General features: G+C 34.4%; 3 protein-coding genes across 10 annotated transcripts; 2 read left to right on the top strand and 1 right to left on the bottom strand.

The window, feature by feature from the left end:
- The first annotated feature begins 252 nt into the window (after positions 1–252).
- On the top strand, positions 253–7,008 carry LOC131954254 (uncharacterized). The gene is made up of 8 exons (XM_059317835.1): positions 253–420; positions 2,011–2,154; positions 2,449–2,551; positions 2,789–4,937; positions 5,144–5,347; positions 5,642–5,760; positions 6,132–6,261; positions 6,586–7,008. The coding sequence occupies exons 1-8, from the start codon at positions 362–364 to the stop codon at positions 6,750–6,752; spliced, it is 3,075 nt and encodes a 1,024-aa protein (XP_059173818.1). The 5' UTR covers positions 253–361; the 3' UTR covers positions 6,753–7,008.
- Positions 7,009–7,824: 816 nt separating this feature from the next.
- Positions 7,825–12,451, bottom strand: LOC131954429 (nicotinamide riboside kinase 1). Of its 2 annotated transcripts, none has more exons than XM_059318101.1 (8): positions 12,343–12,451; positions 10,420–10,950; positions 10,221–10,311; positions 10,010–10,064; positions 9,443–9,569; positions 8,894–8,965; positions 8,556–8,659; positions 7,825–8,082 (listed from the first exon to the last, which is right to left on the bottom strand). In XM_059318101.1, the coding sequence occupies exons 2-8, from the start codon at positions 10,458–10,460 to the stop codon at positions 7,982–7,984; spliced, it is 591 nt and encodes a 196-aa protein (XP_059174084.1). In that variant the 5' UTR covers positions 10,461–10,950; positions 12,343–12,451; the 3' UTR covers positions 7,825–7,981. The 2 variants fall into 2 exon arrangements, with proteins under 2 accessions (XP_059174084.1, XP_059174089.1); XM_059318106.1 differs by having other exon boundaries at positions 10,420–10,473; positions 12,343–12,405.
- LOC131954389 (coiled-coil domain-containing protein 124) lies at positions 12,217–16,567 on the top strand. 7 transcript variants are annotated; one of them, XM_059318069.1, is made up of 5 exons: positions 12,217–12,283; positions 14,309–14,496; positions 15,085–15,250; positions 15,678–15,795; positions 15,908–16,567. In XM_059318069.1, the coding sequence occupies exons 2-5, from the start codon at positions 14,338–14,340 to the stop codon at positions 16,116–16,118; spliced, it is 654 nt and encodes a 217-aa protein (XP_059174052.1). In that variant the 5' UTR covers positions 12,217–12,283; positions 14,309–14,337; the 3' UTR covers positions 16,119–16,567. The 7 variants fall into 7 exon arrangements, with proteins under 7 accessions (XP_059174052.1, XP_059174044.1, XP_059174025.1 ...); XM_059318061.1 differs by lacking the exon at positions 12,217–12,283 and adding an exon at positions 12,506–12,616; XM_059318042.1 differs by lacking the exon at positions 12,217–12,283 and adding an exon at positions 12,506–12,673.
- The last annotated feature ends 212 nt before the right edge of the window (positions 16,568–16,779 follow it).

Here is a 16,779-nt window from a genome sequence, read left to right as displayed (position 1 = left end):
ATACTACCCCCCTTTCCTTAACAAATATTCAATCGGCCTACTATATCTATATAATAATCTGCATTTGATTCTGCAGATTTGCCACATGTCTAGGAATAAAAGCGCCCCCCCCCAGGAATAAAAGCGCCCCCCCCCCCCCCCCCCGCAATACATGTTCTATGACCTATGAGTATGAACCATCTGGGAATCACTGATCAATGAGCAGGAGGCTATTTGCTAGCAGTTTAAAAATTAAAGGCTTGCGGAAGCGACTGCGGGAAGTTCAAAGTTGTTTACAGTAGTTTACAGTTATATTTCACAGAAATAAATGGGCCTAAATATTAGAATCTAGAGCTACTAGAAACAAATAAAGGATGCGGCGATGAAGAATTTAATACAGATTCTAATATCTGATATCACTGCTTTTGACGAAAAAATAAAGTGAATACAAAAATAGATAAGCAAGCCCACTGACTACTGACTTAAGACTCCGTAGAGTGTAGAGACTTGATCTAGTCTAGACTCTAGACAGCTAGACTGTCTAGAGTCTAGACTCTAGACTAGAGTCTAGACTAGAGACTAGTAGACTCTAGACTAGTCTAGAATCTAGTTCTAGATTTAGTGTTCTCTAATCTAGACCAGGGGTCTCCAAACTTTTCAGACCGAGGGCCGCATTGACTATCAAATATCAGTTCGTGGGCCAGAGTTTTTTTAAGGCATATCTTCGGTGTTATGGACCCCCCCCCCCCCCCCCGACAAATTTCAAGTGCCGCCACCCCCCGACAACACACTCGGGGTCCAAGTTTGCTCTCAAATTATTCTTCACGTATTCCATATCTATGGTTGAGCCCATGTGACCTTATTAAATTCGCCATCTTCACCAAAGGGATTCAGTACACCGCTAATGTCCATGTATTTTGTACACAAAGCTAGCTGGTGAATAATACAGTGCAGTAACGTTGGTTGTAGAATATTTTTCTCGTTCGCTTGTCCAACCAAGACTTTCTTTATGCCACTAATGTACTTTTCCCCATCAACAGTCAGGTAACTGAGGTTAGTCCAGTCCAAGTTATAATCAGCAAATGTTTTCTTAAACTCATTGCATATATCCTCTCCGGTAACAGTGCCATACATATTATGTAGGGAAGCCAGCTCTTGTGTTATGGTCATGTCTTCAGCCATACCCCTAATGAACACAAGAAGTTAAGAGGTGGAACAGCTGTCCAGCGACTCATCCATTGCAATTAAAAAATAGTCAAACGTGATTGCATTTTTCGCTATTTAAGTCACAATGTCTTCACCAATGTCTGCAACACGGTGGACAAAGGTGTTAGCACCCAAAGCTACATTTTCAAATTATTTTGAATTTTTTGGACAAAGTTCCTCAGCCACCTCTAACAGACATTTTTCCGTGGACAAAAAGATCTCCGCGGGCCGGATGAGAGGACCTTGCGGGCCGCATCTGGCCCGCGGGCCGTAGTTTGGAGACCCCTGATCTAGACTAATGAGATATTAGATCTAGAATCTAGAACTTTTAAGTCTAGTCACATTATTATTAATATTATTCATTAACAATTAACAGTGATTAACTGGTGCCAGCTACTGCGAGTTAAAAACTTTACTTTAAGATTTATTTTTATTTTAAGTCTTGAGAAGTTAAGGGTTAATTAAGTAAGACAAAGTACTAGCCATCTATATTCTACTATATTCTACTAGTCTAGAAACATTAACCACTAGATTCTTAGATCTAGATCAAGCACTAGTGAGGTATAACAAGTAGGCCTACTACTACAGTAGTAGTACTAGAATCTAGTAGTAGAGTTCTAGCTTGAATCTAGTATAGAAAGTTAATGAGCAGACAGACACTCTGGTGTGACTAAATTTAGTCTAGATCTAGTAGCTAGTTACTGGATATAGATTGTAGTAGAAATTTTAAATGCATAGACTTTCAAAATGCATAGATTTATATTTATGGGGATTTAGAAACCAATTCTAAAACACTTTTGTCTCAACATATTCCTAAAATTTCAGATTAGTTGAAAAAGAATTGAAAAATGGTGTGGATCCAAATGCAGTTTATGATGCCTACGATGTGTCCGCAATGCATCTGGCTGCTGGGCAAGGATTTGTTATTACAGAATTAATTCTGCGCTATGGGGGTAACCCAAATGTTGAGTAAGTTAAAAACCTTTATATATATATATATATATATATATATATATATATATATATATATATATATATATATATATATATATATATATATATATATATATATATATATATATATATATATATATATATATATATATATATATATATATATATATATATATATTCATTTATTTATTTATATATATTGACCTGTATGTAACTTATTGATTTTTAAAATTTGTCAATACAATTTTGAATAGTACAAAAAATAAAAAATGTGTTGTATCAGTTTCTGAACTTAATTTGATTATTCAGATCCTCAGAAGGTGTAACACCACTTCATATTGCTGCTTCATGGGGTGATGTCAAGACACTAAAGTTGCTGTTTAAGTATGGGGCCAAGGTCACTCAAGATCAGGTATTTGTTTAAGTATGGGGCCAAGGTCACTCAAGATCAGGTATCTGTTTAAGTATGGGGGCAAGATCATGTAAAAACAACTGTAGACAACTTATGAAATCTTTACCCACACATAATCAATTTTAACGTAATTTATTTCTGTACCAACTCCACTAATGGTAATGAAAACTAAACATTGACCAGTTGTTCTTTAAAAAAATGACCTCATATCTAAAGAAGACTCAATACATTTTTCAGGATGGTAAAACAGCGTATGATTTAGCTGTTGAGGAAGGCCATGATGAATCTGCCAAGCTGATCCGCCAGTACACCGTCAATACAGTTATCAGAGATTATGTGCTCTCAAGTTTGGCTGATGACAAACAACATGAGCTTCAAGACCAGACCCTTGAATACGATCAGTTTCAAATAGGGGAAGATCTTCAACAGCCTGAGACAATTACAGAACAGTTGTACAACTTTTTAGAGGCTGGCCAGAGAGTTTATTTTGATGCCACCTCTCCCAACAACATCAAGCTAGGATCAAAGCTGTTGCAGAACAAAGTGGGGGGCAAGGGGGATTTAGATGAAGCTAAGGATGAGGACAAATTAGAATCTTTTCATGATTCTAATGTTTTTCAAGAAACTTTGAGTGTAAATAAATCCAAGTTACAGCAGTCAAATCCAAATAGTAACAATAATTGTAAGAATGTATCTCTTATTCAAGAAAAAGCAATTACAGGTGGGAAATCCCCTTCTACTGAATTTGTTGTACCTGAAACACTTACATCTCATAGTAAATTATATCCAACCCTGGATTCTGAGAACCACCTAGAGCAGCCAATGCCAAAAGATCTGGACAAGACTCCTGTCAAAGCTGCAAGTCCCTGGTCAAAGAGTGAGCAGAGAAAAGAATCAAGTGATGACTCAACTCTGACACTTGTGAATGACCGGTCTAGTGGGTCCACTCAGGTGTGCACATCACAGGCCAAGGCTAAATATTTAAAGTTCAACTTGCCAAAATCTGTTGCTAGTCCACAAGACAGGGTGGCAGAATTTATTTTAAACTCTGCTAACTTTATGGACAAGTGTAGTATTCTTGAAGCTGATCAGAAAGATAACTCCATTCAGCCATTAGGCAAGAGAGGTAACTCATCTCATCCATCTGCTGCACCTGGGGTAGAATTGGTTCCAACAGAACCAACCAAAGGTAAACAACCTCTACAGTCCTGTGTAGGTAACAAGAGTTGTTTAAATGACACAGGTTTATCTTCAGATTTGTATACAACTTGTGATGAAGGGTTTGATGAAAACACAAGTAACACAGCTCAATGTGACATCAACAAGCAGTGGCCACATAAGTTTGTAGGTTCAAGTCCCATGAAGACTGACCAAGTATTGCCATCCAAGTTACCAGCATTAAGTCAACTGGACACAGACCAGCCCAATCAAGTGATGAAAGCTTATAAGCCAGGCTGGAAGTCCCCCACACAGATGTTGTTGGATGACACTTTGATGACATTAGATGGCAGCTTTCATGTTCAGCACCCTCAGGCTTGTGGCACACACAAGCAGAAAACTACACAACTCTTACAACAACCAGTTCTTAATGGTAAGGACAAAGTATTCGCAGCTCCTTGGGAGAGTCTAAGATATTCTCTAACAGCTCCAAAGAAACGAATTTCCAATGAAAGTATTTTCAGCACAATCTCAGTGAAAGATATAGTGGATGGGAAAACTGGCCTGACACTGGTAGAGCGCCTGCTGCCATCTGACTGTGGCAGCCTCAGTGACCGCAGGTCTCTGGACAGCTCAGTTACCACAGGATCAACTTTCTCTGAGGAGACGCAGATCTACGACTGGTCCATGCTGCAGACCAGGCCAAGTAAACCAGTAGTCCAGCAGACAGGTAAAACAGTAGCCCAGCAGACAGGTGAACCAGTAGCACAGCCTGCCAAAAGCACATCAGACACCCCAAAAACCTCCCATACCAGAAAAAATGATACAGGAAAGAAAGAACCAATCAAAGCCAACTCCTCACCTGCCAGATTGAATGAAAACCTGAAGACAAAAACTTCTTGCTTGGATTCTGAAGCAACTCAAGCCTATGACTGGTCTTCAATTCAAATTACCTCTCCTGACACAAGAACTCACAAACACCTTGCAGAAAGTTGTGATCCATCACAGACCAGCAGCCCTGTCACCAGATCAAAGGTCGAGTTGGACAATAATATTTTGGTGCCAAACCATCTAAAGAAGTTGAGTTGTGAAGAGGTTTCAGCCCGACTTAAAAACTATGGAGAGTTGCTGGGTCCTGTCACTATAGCCACTAAACAGGTCTACCTACGTCGCCTTGCTAGCCTGGAGTCTAACCCTGGTCTGGTGACGCTAACCACTACTTACCCAGGTAAATATTACATTTAAATTACATTAAAATTTGTAAACTCTGTAGATATGTTATTTTCCACAATTTTTAAAGAATCATCCCTCCTTAAATAAGTGCATAACTTAATTTTCCTACTAGTATCAAACTGTTTTTAAAGATAAAACAAGTAAAGATTTATTTTAAAAAAACATATCTATTTAAAGAAACCTCTCAACTTCTCTGCCTAGATTACCCACCAGAAATGATCCAAGCATTGAATGGCAAGTTTGATTCTGCTGGACTAGACCATTTAGAAATGAAGCTGATCGAGTCATTCAATGCCAGCACAGGCCACCAGTGGAGGGAAGGCTGTGCTAAATCATCCTTTACTTACCTCCTCCTTGATCCAAGAGTGACTAAAAATTTACCTTTGAGAGCTAAAGACATGACAGGTTTTTAAAATATTTCGTCTTAGTTTTTGAGTTTTTTAGCAAGTTAATATAGCCACATTTTTTGAAGTAACAATATTTTTATATTTATTTTGTTTATAATTAAAGTATATTATAATTATTTTTATCAATAAAATTGTTGCAGTGAACACTTTTCCCTCCAACAATAATTTGTAATATTCATGTTTATCAACTGCAGTTGATCAAAAAAATGTTTCAAGTACTTAACTGTAACATTATTTATCAGCTTGAATATGCTTTTATTCTCTTGTATATTAACTTTTCTCCATTTCCCAGATTTGGAGGTGTTTACAATCTTCATCAGTGCCATTTTTTACATAGGCAAAGGAAAAAGGTCACGACCCTACTCACATCTATTTGAAGCTTGTTCTAAGCTGAACAAAGACACTTCTAGGGTAGGTATCTTTACAGCAATTAGTTTCATATAGCTAACAGGACCCAACTAGCATATAGTTTAACAACAATGAATTTGTATGTAACTTTTTAACAACAAATTTTCATATAGCTTTACTGTTTTGTACTTTAAATTTAAAAAAATTTTTTTGGTATGTAATGTTTAGATTGTTTTTTATTTTACTTACACTACAGTCTAAATTTAACTCATGGAACAACTCTAAAACTTCAATGAAATGTTAAAATATTACCTTTACTGATATTTAAAGTAACCTGGACACATTTTCTTTAAAACTGGATTGTGACATCTTCTTTTATTATTTAATTTTTCTCTGTATATTTTTCCTATACACCACTATTTTTTTTTCTTCAGATGGGTGCTAAAGTGCAGCATATCTTAGGGATCTGGAGAGATGGTCTGGGTGTTGTATCACTGCATTGTTTTCAGTCAGTTATTCCTGTAGAAGCTTACACTAGAGAGGCATGCATGTTAGAAGCAATTGGTTTGTAACATTTTTTTTTTCAAACATTTACTTGCCTTATAGTTTTCTAATAAGGAAATTTATTTATATAGCCTGTGTAACTGGCCTGCTTGATATCTAAATAATGAGACAACTAATATATTCCATGTTGAACTTAATTACAATTTTCTAATGATATCTTATTAAAAAATGTGTCTTAAGTTAGTTTAAAATTGTTCTATTTTTATTGATTTAACACAAGACAAAAGTATAACTTATCAAATAATTTCTGACTGCTGTCATTTTATTTTTAAAAAAATGTAATTGAGCTGCAGATTTTAAAGTATATTCGAAACAATTTTCTAGGTATTCACAAAGTGACTAACATAAGAAAAGGAGATTTTTATGGAGCTGCTACTAGTTGGAGTGCACAGCAAAGGAGAAAAATGGGTGTCTACCTTTTTCAAAAGGCGTTACAGATCTTTTTAGCTGAAGGGGAACGTCAAATATGCATTCCAGATCTTAAAAACTAGCAAACAATTTTTGTTGAATTAGTTGAGAATTGTTTTACTTGTGTTACTATGTTCTATGTGAAGTTATCTCCCATCATTGTATTACTACATTCTATGTGAAGCGATTGTCTCCCATCATTGTGTTACTACACATCATACCCGTTGACCAATGGCAGCATAAATTCCTTTTTTTTAAACATTTATTCATATTGCCAAGACTGCTGTTTTAAGACTGTTTTATTTTTGTATGATTTTATTTTTTGTAAATACAATTTTTATATTTTAAAAAAAAAATTAAAATTGTTGACACAAACTTGTTAGTCTTTCTTATGATAATTGTCTGACCTGAAACAATAATAATTGTAATACTTGGTTTCAAAAAGGCTGACACCTGTCTGGATATTGGTTTTAGTTAAGCAAGTTAGCATCATAATTTTTACATATTTTAAAAAACCCGGTTGAATACATTTTTAACACCCGCCCACTCATAGGGAGTCCAACCACCTACTACCGGGATGAGAAAGTGGGTATATCGCAAGATCTGCTAATTCAAGGAAGGGGATGGATCACACAAAAACTCCACCACCTGTGGCGGAAGTTGTACCCTACCCTCCTCCTACCTATGGGTGGAGGGTGCACCCCTCCTATCCATGAGGGGGGGGGGCAACCCCCCCTCCCCATCTGTGGGTGGAAGGCTCATTCCACCCCTTACTATTCACCCACCTCTGGCGCACACCACCCTCTACCCCCCACCCTGTATGATGCAAAGAAGAGCACACCACCCTCTACCCCTCCCCTTCATTTTGGGCTGGGATAAGTTCCCCCCTCCACCCAAGAATTAAGATAAGAATTATTGTTTTTAATTAGCTCTGTGTGCTATTTAATCATTGATTTATGTAGTAATCATTGATTTCCACAGTAGGTTATTCAAGGACCTGGAGTTACTCTTTCAGGAGCTGAATTGATGGGGACCATTTATTGCTGGCCCTTTTGATATGGTAGTTTTTCATTCTGAGTTTTTAATATTTAATGGTCCATGAGTTGCTACATCAACTTTATAAAAACAACAAACCGCAACACAAACTGTTCCAGCAAGTTATATATAAACAATTTTTAATAATGTCCATCAGCAATAACAATCAACTTTAATTAAAAATAGTTTACAGAAAAATGTCATGTATGATTATCAAATGAAATTAACAAATTAAGAATGTAGCTTTGCATATGAACTATATGAGCTGACTGACTGGCTATGTTCCAATACAAGATGCTGTTGTCTCTATTGCTGAATTGATACGTTGTAAGATTTCACTGAACAATGTGTTTAAATCTAACATGCCATCTATAAATTCTGAAAAAATAAAATTTTTGTAACCTTTTTTATTTTGGTATTAAGCTAACTTGATAAATTTACATTCAATCTTAATCAAATGACTTCTCTACAACCATCAATTATACTAATGACTTAACATCACAATTAAAGAAGTTACTACAAGAAAACTATTCCTTTATTGTCCAAAAAGTATAAACAGTGCCAATACTTTTTGAGACTGTTGCCACCCTCCCTTCTTGAGAATACACATTATACTTCTCCATTATAAATACCTCCATATCCCTAACTTATCCTTCACCTATTCCAAACCCTATTAGGTATAGGGTCAATAAGTAATCAACAAGGAACAATGTCCTACTACAGTTTTTGGGTGTGGAAAGGTGAGTTGGTAATGTCCTTTTCCCCAATCAAGTACCTAAAGCAATATTCTAGCATTAAATGAAGAGAATGAGATCATCCCCAAACTATCAAAAAAGAGAGGTTGTAATTACCAATGTCATCTTTATCAGTGATTGCTTCCAAATTCTCCAGGTACATTGGCCACACATAGTTTTCAAAATAACCGGGAGGATCTGGGGGTACATACACACGTTTTCTGAAATGATTGAAATTTGAATTAAGCCTTAAGAGGAATATGGAGTTTTAAACCCATAAAACACCTACATGAATATCATAGGGAGCTTCACATATTTTTCAGTGGTACGGAGGAAAACTAGTGATGTTGCAGGGACATTTTTTTCTTTCATGGTCCCAGGGTGAAACATTTTAAGTTGAACCCCAAGCAAAATTGGGTTTTTATAAAATGGAGAAAATTATTCTCAACACTTACATTCTACGTTCCTTACATGTTTCTTGGTTTATTTGAATGAAGTACTTATAATCCATTAGGGATGAAAGTTTACTGAAAATGAATACAAGAAAAATATGCAATGAACAATATATATTCTTTCTGAAGGTAGTTCTTTTAAAAAAATTCTTTTTACTTTATTGGTAATTAAGGACAATTACAAATTGTTGATGATTTTTACCAAGTTACTCTTTGAACCTGGCAGTTTATAGGGACTCGAGTCAAAGGTCTAAACTTGAGGGGCTAGCACTACTGTCCAGCAACTGATTCTCAATAACTGGAACTAATTTAAACTGTGTCAAGTTAAATTTAATGACAGATTATTTTGGTGTGCGCATTAAGATGTTGTAAAAGATTTTCAACACTTTTAAACATATTCATCAGTGCAGATGAAGGTTAACACAAATATTTCTGTATAACATCAAGCATTGGTATTACAGATAGGCTTTTAATTTAGTTAGTTATTTATTAAAAAAATACTAGGGATACAAACAAATGATTGCCAAGATAAGTCTTGTTTCAGAAACATACCTGTGATTAAAGATGAGAAATCCTTCAATGACTAGAACAGATATCTGGTCTGAAACTTTACTGCTGTGTTTTGCTATCCAGGTCTCAACATCACTTGTCATCTTGTTCATATTCAAAGCACTTAGTTCTATTTGTGAAAAATAATTAAAACTTAAAGGTGGAACACATGATCAAACTAATTACCCTTTTGAACCTAGTAGTTCATGGGGCAGATTGGGTAGTTAACCTGTTTCTGCCAAGTCGTATTTACTTTCCCTAAAGTGATAGTGAGTCAGTCACCCATTAGGGCTGGGTGGACTCAGAACATCCTACAATCTAGAGCCACAGGTTAGAAAACAAGACTTTTTGGTTAGCAATCATGAACTCTATGATTTGCTCAAGCAATCCCAAAACACATTATCAAAAGAAAGTTTAAATGTCATACTAAAATAAAAAGTTTTTTTAAAATATATTTATTTATCCTTAAAAATCTAATCAGAAATAAAAATCAGATACAGGATTAAAAAGATTTTTAGAATGTTTTTAGAGATACTCTTCTGCTGAATATGCTAGTCAGGTGTTACTCACTCTCCCAGTTTCGTACGCCATCTTCATCTCTTTCAATTTGAGCATCGTCTGGATCCTGTATTTATGAATAAATGTCTACAGTTTTGCTTATTTCACGTTGTTCATAGCATAATAAAAGAACAAATGATACTGTTAACAACAGTAAACATACAGTATTAAGGTAAAATAATATCAAATGCACTGATTTAAAAAGGGAACTGAGGTCTATTACCAAAAAATAATTATCTTGGCACATAACTTCAACAAATGGTAGATTTTTACACAACATTGCTGCAATCGTTGATTTTCCACTATTAGTAATTCTGAAATAACAAAAACTCAATGAATCTTTATATTTTAAAATGCAGTTTATAAAAATGATTTCTTCTTGTTAATCTAATAAGCACAGAGTAAACAAAAATCTGACTTACCCACCAAGCCCAAAAATCAAATATTTCTTCATTTTTCCCATGCCTTATATTGAACTGGAATGTTAAAATATATCTATGGTTTAAATTAGCCTGACAAGGTAGAGAGTCAATGATACTTCAAGAAAAAAGTCAATTCAAACTGTGTATTTCACTTTAGTCCTTTTTGTCTTCACTGTCATTATCATGATTATTGGCACAATTTTCAGATGAATCAAAATCAGAATTTTCAGAACTATCCACCTCTTCTAAATCTGCAGATGGAGCATTGAGTCCAAATGCAACAGTATTGTCATTCTGGTTTAGCCGACTCAAAAATGCCTTAAGAAGTTTGCTGTTAACATGATCAGTCTGAGTGATTTTTCTTTCAGGAATCAGCTCCTCTGTTGGATTTACAGCATCATTTTGAACTTCTTGGCTATCTTCATTTGGCTGAATCATTTTAAAGTATCTTCTAACTATACAGTTATTTTAAAATAAGATCTTCAGATGTTAAGCTCAACAATTAAGTTCTATAAAATGGTGTAAGATAATCTGAAAATTATACAGAGTATAAGCTTTAGTCATTGAAAGGTTAGAATCATGTTTAAAAAAAAAATCAGTAGATCTAGTGACTAATGTTAGTAGATCTAAGTTAGTTCAAATAGTTGGGTACTGAAAATTCAATTCAACAATCAATGCTAGATCTAGCACCAAAAATATGTTCTGTACTGGCAATTTTCCACTAACTAAACAACAAAACGTTGTCCAATGTCACAACATATTATAATCATTATTTTCATGCTTACTGCATTCTAAATTAAAGTAAATTTTAATTCTCTAGCGCCTAATAACAACTCAAAGAGCCAAGTTCTTAGTTAGTCAGCAAATTGCAACTGAGAATAGCCATTGGACACCAGCGAGAAAAGTCTCAAAGGTATTTGAGAGGTGTATAAATTCATTTAAAAATCATGCACAGCGTAGTTACAATTAATCTGGTTATAAAATCCTGCCTGTCTGGTTTTTTTTCGGACTTTACTAAAGATTGGATGTATTTGATGTTTATAATATTTTCGTTAACTAAATAAAAATTTTAAAAAAAAGCAAAAACAATTTGGTTTTCACGTGTAATGGCGACATAAACAATGGCATCCTGCTATTGGATAGGCCGCCATAGATTTTATTGTACACATTGTAAGCTAAAAATAGAAAACTAGGTCATGGGGTTTTAAATTTGCATTGTTATTTAAAAACTTGATCTGCAAAGTTTTGTAAACAAATAGTTATCGATCACTAAGTTACTGTACAGCCAATCAATATTTGTCTTACGAAAGTGAAACATCCGGTTATAACTTAGGCTTGATGAACATAAATAGAAATGTAGCCTTAAACTCAACAAATTATTTTCAAGTTCTCTGGATTTGCAACTTTTATAGCATTTATTCTAAAAATATAAAATTTCTAAATTAATTTTAGGCTTAAGTTTTTATTTTTTATTTTTTTTTTACGGTCTAAATCTAAAAAGCACGTTTTTATTCCATGTCAACAACATTATGGAAGGAATCTCGTCAACTCGCTGGTGTCCATTGATTGTGTTGTCAGATGGGGGGGGGGGGGGGGGACAGTGGTAAAAGTATATGCTTTCTATGTAAATTCCATTTCATATGGGGGGGGGAGGCTGGCAGAGAGCCCCCTGGAATAATACTTGATCTAGATCTAGATTTAATAATTTAATATGACAGACAGTGAGACACAAAATAAAAAATGAAAAATGTCACATGACCGGAGGTTTTCTCCTTGAGTTCTTACATTTTACTAATTTAATTTAGGTAAGGGCCTACAACCTCGCAAATTTACCATCACCCCGGCGTAACACCTACGTAAAAGGGTGAGTTACTAGTCTAGATCTCTAGTAAATTAGTAAACTTTATAATGTAATCTACGAACCTGGGAAAGATTCTAGGACTACTAAACTAAATAATAAAATCGCTGGTAGGTTGTGAATGTGAATTACGTCCCGTGGCGATCTACTCTTCTATGTTTCCGGATTCATATGAATCCCAAATAAATAACGACAACTTAGTTTAGTAATAAGTTTACTAATAAAAAAAATAATAATACTCGGTTTTATTTTTATAAGAATCTTAGATCTCTAGATCTAAATTGGAATAGAATTGAATAGATCCTAGATAAGATAGATCTATCTCTTAAACTCTTGATGGTAAATTTAGGTATCTAGATCTAGATCTAGTCTAGAGACTGTAGACACTGGATCTCGGTAAAACTCCATTTGGTAATCTATCGTTTTACTTTAGTTTTAGTTTAGGCAGGGGTACGTAAAATCGACCGCGACTAGTAATGTGAAAAACAGGTGACTCCTTACATTTTAATAATTATTTCACATTTTGAGGAGGATTTATGTTTTGAAAAATACAAACATGTTTCCTTGTTTCATTTATGTACCTGTTTTTAAACAATTAAATTAAAACTTTTCAGTAATAAATAATTTTAAATTAGTAATAAATGAACACTAGCGATGTTTCCAACAGATGCAACCATGCTCATTTACTATAGCAGCCATCTTGTTAAAGTTTTATTTTTATAGACTTACAGCGCAAGATTCAGGGGGAAGTCACTCTATTTTACAAATGGCTGCTGTTTATATACTAAAATATAGCAAATCTTGCTGCAGACACTGCTGTTTAAAGTTAATTTCTGGCCTATATTGATATATTTAGCCATTGATTTAGGTTTATTATTCATTTATCTACAATATTTGACACAAACATATCACAATATAGGCCTACTTTTATTACAGCCTTGACAATGAGGTAACATTTTCGTACATTAATAGCCGCGGGCAATTTTACGTACCCAAAAGGATAGATTACCCTCCATTTTAGCGTATTTTATTTTATTCCCAGCTTCACGTTCACCTCCAGTCAAGCATATTTTATTATTATTATATAGATATAAACACAACCGAAACACAAAAACGTTAGGAAAACAATGGGCTTATTTCTTTATGAATTTTTGTTTTTGATAATTACTTTTGTAAAAACTTAAGAAAAATCCAAATTTGGAATATTGAATGTGCTATGACTATGTTAAATGTTATGTAGATCTATGTACTATGTAGCATAAGTATGTAAGTATGTATGTTCTTGACGTATGCTGATAATTAAAGTCAATGTGAACTCACGGTGAACCCTCGACTGTGTAGGTATTTTTTTCACGCTATTCATTTCGAACTGTCCTAATGCATTTTTATGGTTTTTTTAAATACCTTTTCTAATTAAAACTCATCAAAAAAGTAGATCTATATCTAGCTCTAATCTAATTCTAGTGTTTTGCTAACGTGTTTGTGTGTTACGTGACCTGAAGTTTTTGCTCCCTTCTTGCAATTTACTGCCTCACCATTTCGCGTTTCGCAGTTTTCCAACACCCACTTCACTGAACATAATTGAACTACTATAAACTTTTTTGTTAGACTGCTTTTCTCTTCATTGGTCTTTCCCATGCTTTTTTTGCCATGCTTTCCTCACTTTCACATGCAGGCAGTTTTTAAAAAATCTATCAATTGAAGTTTCCTCATCCCTTTCCTCCTGCCTAATGTCGCCAAAATTAGTTAGACAAGTGTCATTAAGTAGCTCAGATGCCAGAACAGTTGCAACTTTTTTAGGGTAGTTAATCTTGGATATTATCCAATACAATCTGTATAAAAAAAAAACAATCGTAAGCAAAATTTAAATTATTAGTGCTAAATTATTAGACACAATTACAAAAACAAATGGATATTTATGTATTCTGTACTGAAGGTTAGGTTTAAAAAACTAGGCAAATAAAGCTATAAATATGTTAGATAAATGCATACAATAATACAATTGATTGTCTTTAACTTTTCAATGAACAGAGGCTGAAGTTGCTTGATTTGATATAGCAATGCCCAAAAAATTTAAAGGTGAAAATTCAAAAGCAGCAGAGGCAAAAGCTAGAAAAGATGCAGCAAAGCAAGCAGAAAATGAAAAAACTCAACGGCAGCTAGAAGACGAGTTATGGAAAGATGATGACAAGCATATTGCTAGAAAACTGCAGAGAAAGGTATGTTAGCTATCACTTAGTCTATCAAGCAGTGGCTTAGGCAGGATGTCTTAGAGACCCCCCACCCCGCCTCACTATTTATCCCTTAAATAAAAATTGTCTCATGTTGAATGACACCTATTGGTGACTTTGCACTCACCTCACATTGTTTACATTTTCAAAAGTGTGAATGACTTAAAACAACAATTGTACATTTGGAAAATCTTTATGAAAAATATGGTCTTCTACATTTAATGGAAACACATTTGAACCCCAAATCATATGACAAATTTCTGCCTATGCCACTGCTATTTAGCACATATAATTCTGCCAATTTGATTAATCATATTATATTAAAGATATCTTGTGCTGTCAAATATTACATTAAGTCATTTTAATGTGCAAGTGCATTAATCATTGAATCAGATATTTAAAATGCCTAGTTGTTAAAATTTTAATAGTTTTTACAATGTAAAATAAATTATCCTTACCAAGCATATTTCCTCTGTTAAAGTATTAATATATCATATATTTAAAAACATTTTTATTGAGATATATATATAATCTGTGTACATTCTTTAAAAAGCATAAGCCAATTTATAATTTAAGGAAGAAAAAGAGAAGAAGAGACTTGAGCTTGTGGAAAGAAAAAAAACACTTCAACAACTTCATGAAGAAGAAATGAGCAGCATCAAAGGTGCTAAGTCACAAGCAGCTAAAACAACAAGAGCACAGATAATTGAGAATCAGGAGAGAATGGCTGCTGCTGCAGAAGGTTGGTAGAGCACATGTTTAAATCTTGGTACTCAACATCCAAACACTTGTGTGGTAAAGGTTTTGTTTTTGGCTCATTTTGAACTCATTGTTCTCACCCACATTTGTTGCAGTTTTTATCAGCTGGTCAATTTAGTTTATGCTTTTTACTGACTTTCAACACAATTTTTTTAAACAACTGGAAAAAACTTCTGTAACTCTAGCATACAACCCTTTGGGGGCACATATTTCATATAAAGTCTTCAGTGGAATAGAGCAAAGAAATGTGATGGGTGCTAATCTTGCCCCACCCTCCAACCTATAATGTAGCTGTAACCCTCCCTGGCAACTATCTAATTGACACTCTGAAAATCAAAACACTAAGACTTGATTTTTTAGTTCATAAAAAAGTGATTGTTTTTACATTTTTTTTTCTAACCAATCAACAGCTGCTAAAGCAAAGGAAAAGATGACTCATGTGGAGAAACCTCTTGAAGAGAATATTAACCGAATAGAAACAGATGGCGATGAAGCTAGAACAGTGGAGGAAGCTATTTCTATTTTGAGGTCATTATTTTTTTTTGTCTTATAATTTTGCTGTGAATTAAACAATATTTTTTTTTTAAATGTGATATTTAAAAAGTTTATCGTAAAGTTAAATGTCTGATTTCCTTTGTAGTGTTGGGGATGAGGTACAAGTTGATCGTCACCCTGAAAAAAGAATGCGAGCTGCCTATATTGAATATGAAGAATCCAGACTCCCAGCCCTGAAAGAAGAAAACCCAAACATGCGTCTATCCCAATTGAAACAGATAGTAAAAAAAGACTGGATGAAGGCACCAGAAAATCCATTAAACCAGAGACACCTGTCTTACAATACAAAAACATAAATCCTCTGTCAATCTACTCGACTGAAGTTAGTTGTTGTGCCCTCCATCTTGCATTCATAAGATCGCAGAGAAAGCAATACAAAGGACGCGTGTAAGCCAGGATATATGTATTAACTGTTTACCAAATGAAAACTTCCTTTATCGGGTATTGTAATTCTGTACATTTAACGTCTTAATGATTTGTTATCCTTTGGACTAATTTCTTCTATGTGTATCCTATTTTAAAATTTATTTTGTGTATCAGCGCGCCAGTGATAAGGTGAGAGGGTGTGTACTTGTCATAGATCGTTTAGTCTCTGGTGGAGGAGTTTCCCCCCAAATGATTTGAACAAGTATCTTTTGGGTTTCTTAATGCTACCTAACCATTAAGTAAGGATCATTAATAGAAGAAATAGTTTAAGACATTTTAATATGCATTAATTCATGAATAAATAAGTTTTATTCTTAAATGTGCTGTTACATTATATTTTCCATGTATGCAGTGGTATGTATTTTTCACCATAAATGTTGATAGAGCTCTATCATTGTTGACTTAACCAAACAACTTTTTAAAAAATTGTATGAAGGTTGTTGGTCACTTGGCTTTTTAAAAAAGGGCTGGCCACTGAAAGAAGTTTGGGAACCTGTGAACTATGCTCACTCCAGGCACATTGACCCACAC

The sequence above is a fragment of the Physella acuta genome, unplaced genomic scaffold, assembly GCF_028476545.2.
Source record: "Physella acuta isolate Inbredline_101_S28 unplaced genomic scaffold, ASM2847654v3 ptg000078l, whole genome shotgun sequence".
Classification (NCBI taxonomy): Eukaryota; Metazoa; Mollusca; class Gastropoda; family Physidae; genus Physella; species Physella acuta.
This window is presented reverse-complemented; position numbering and strand designations above follow the sequence as displayed.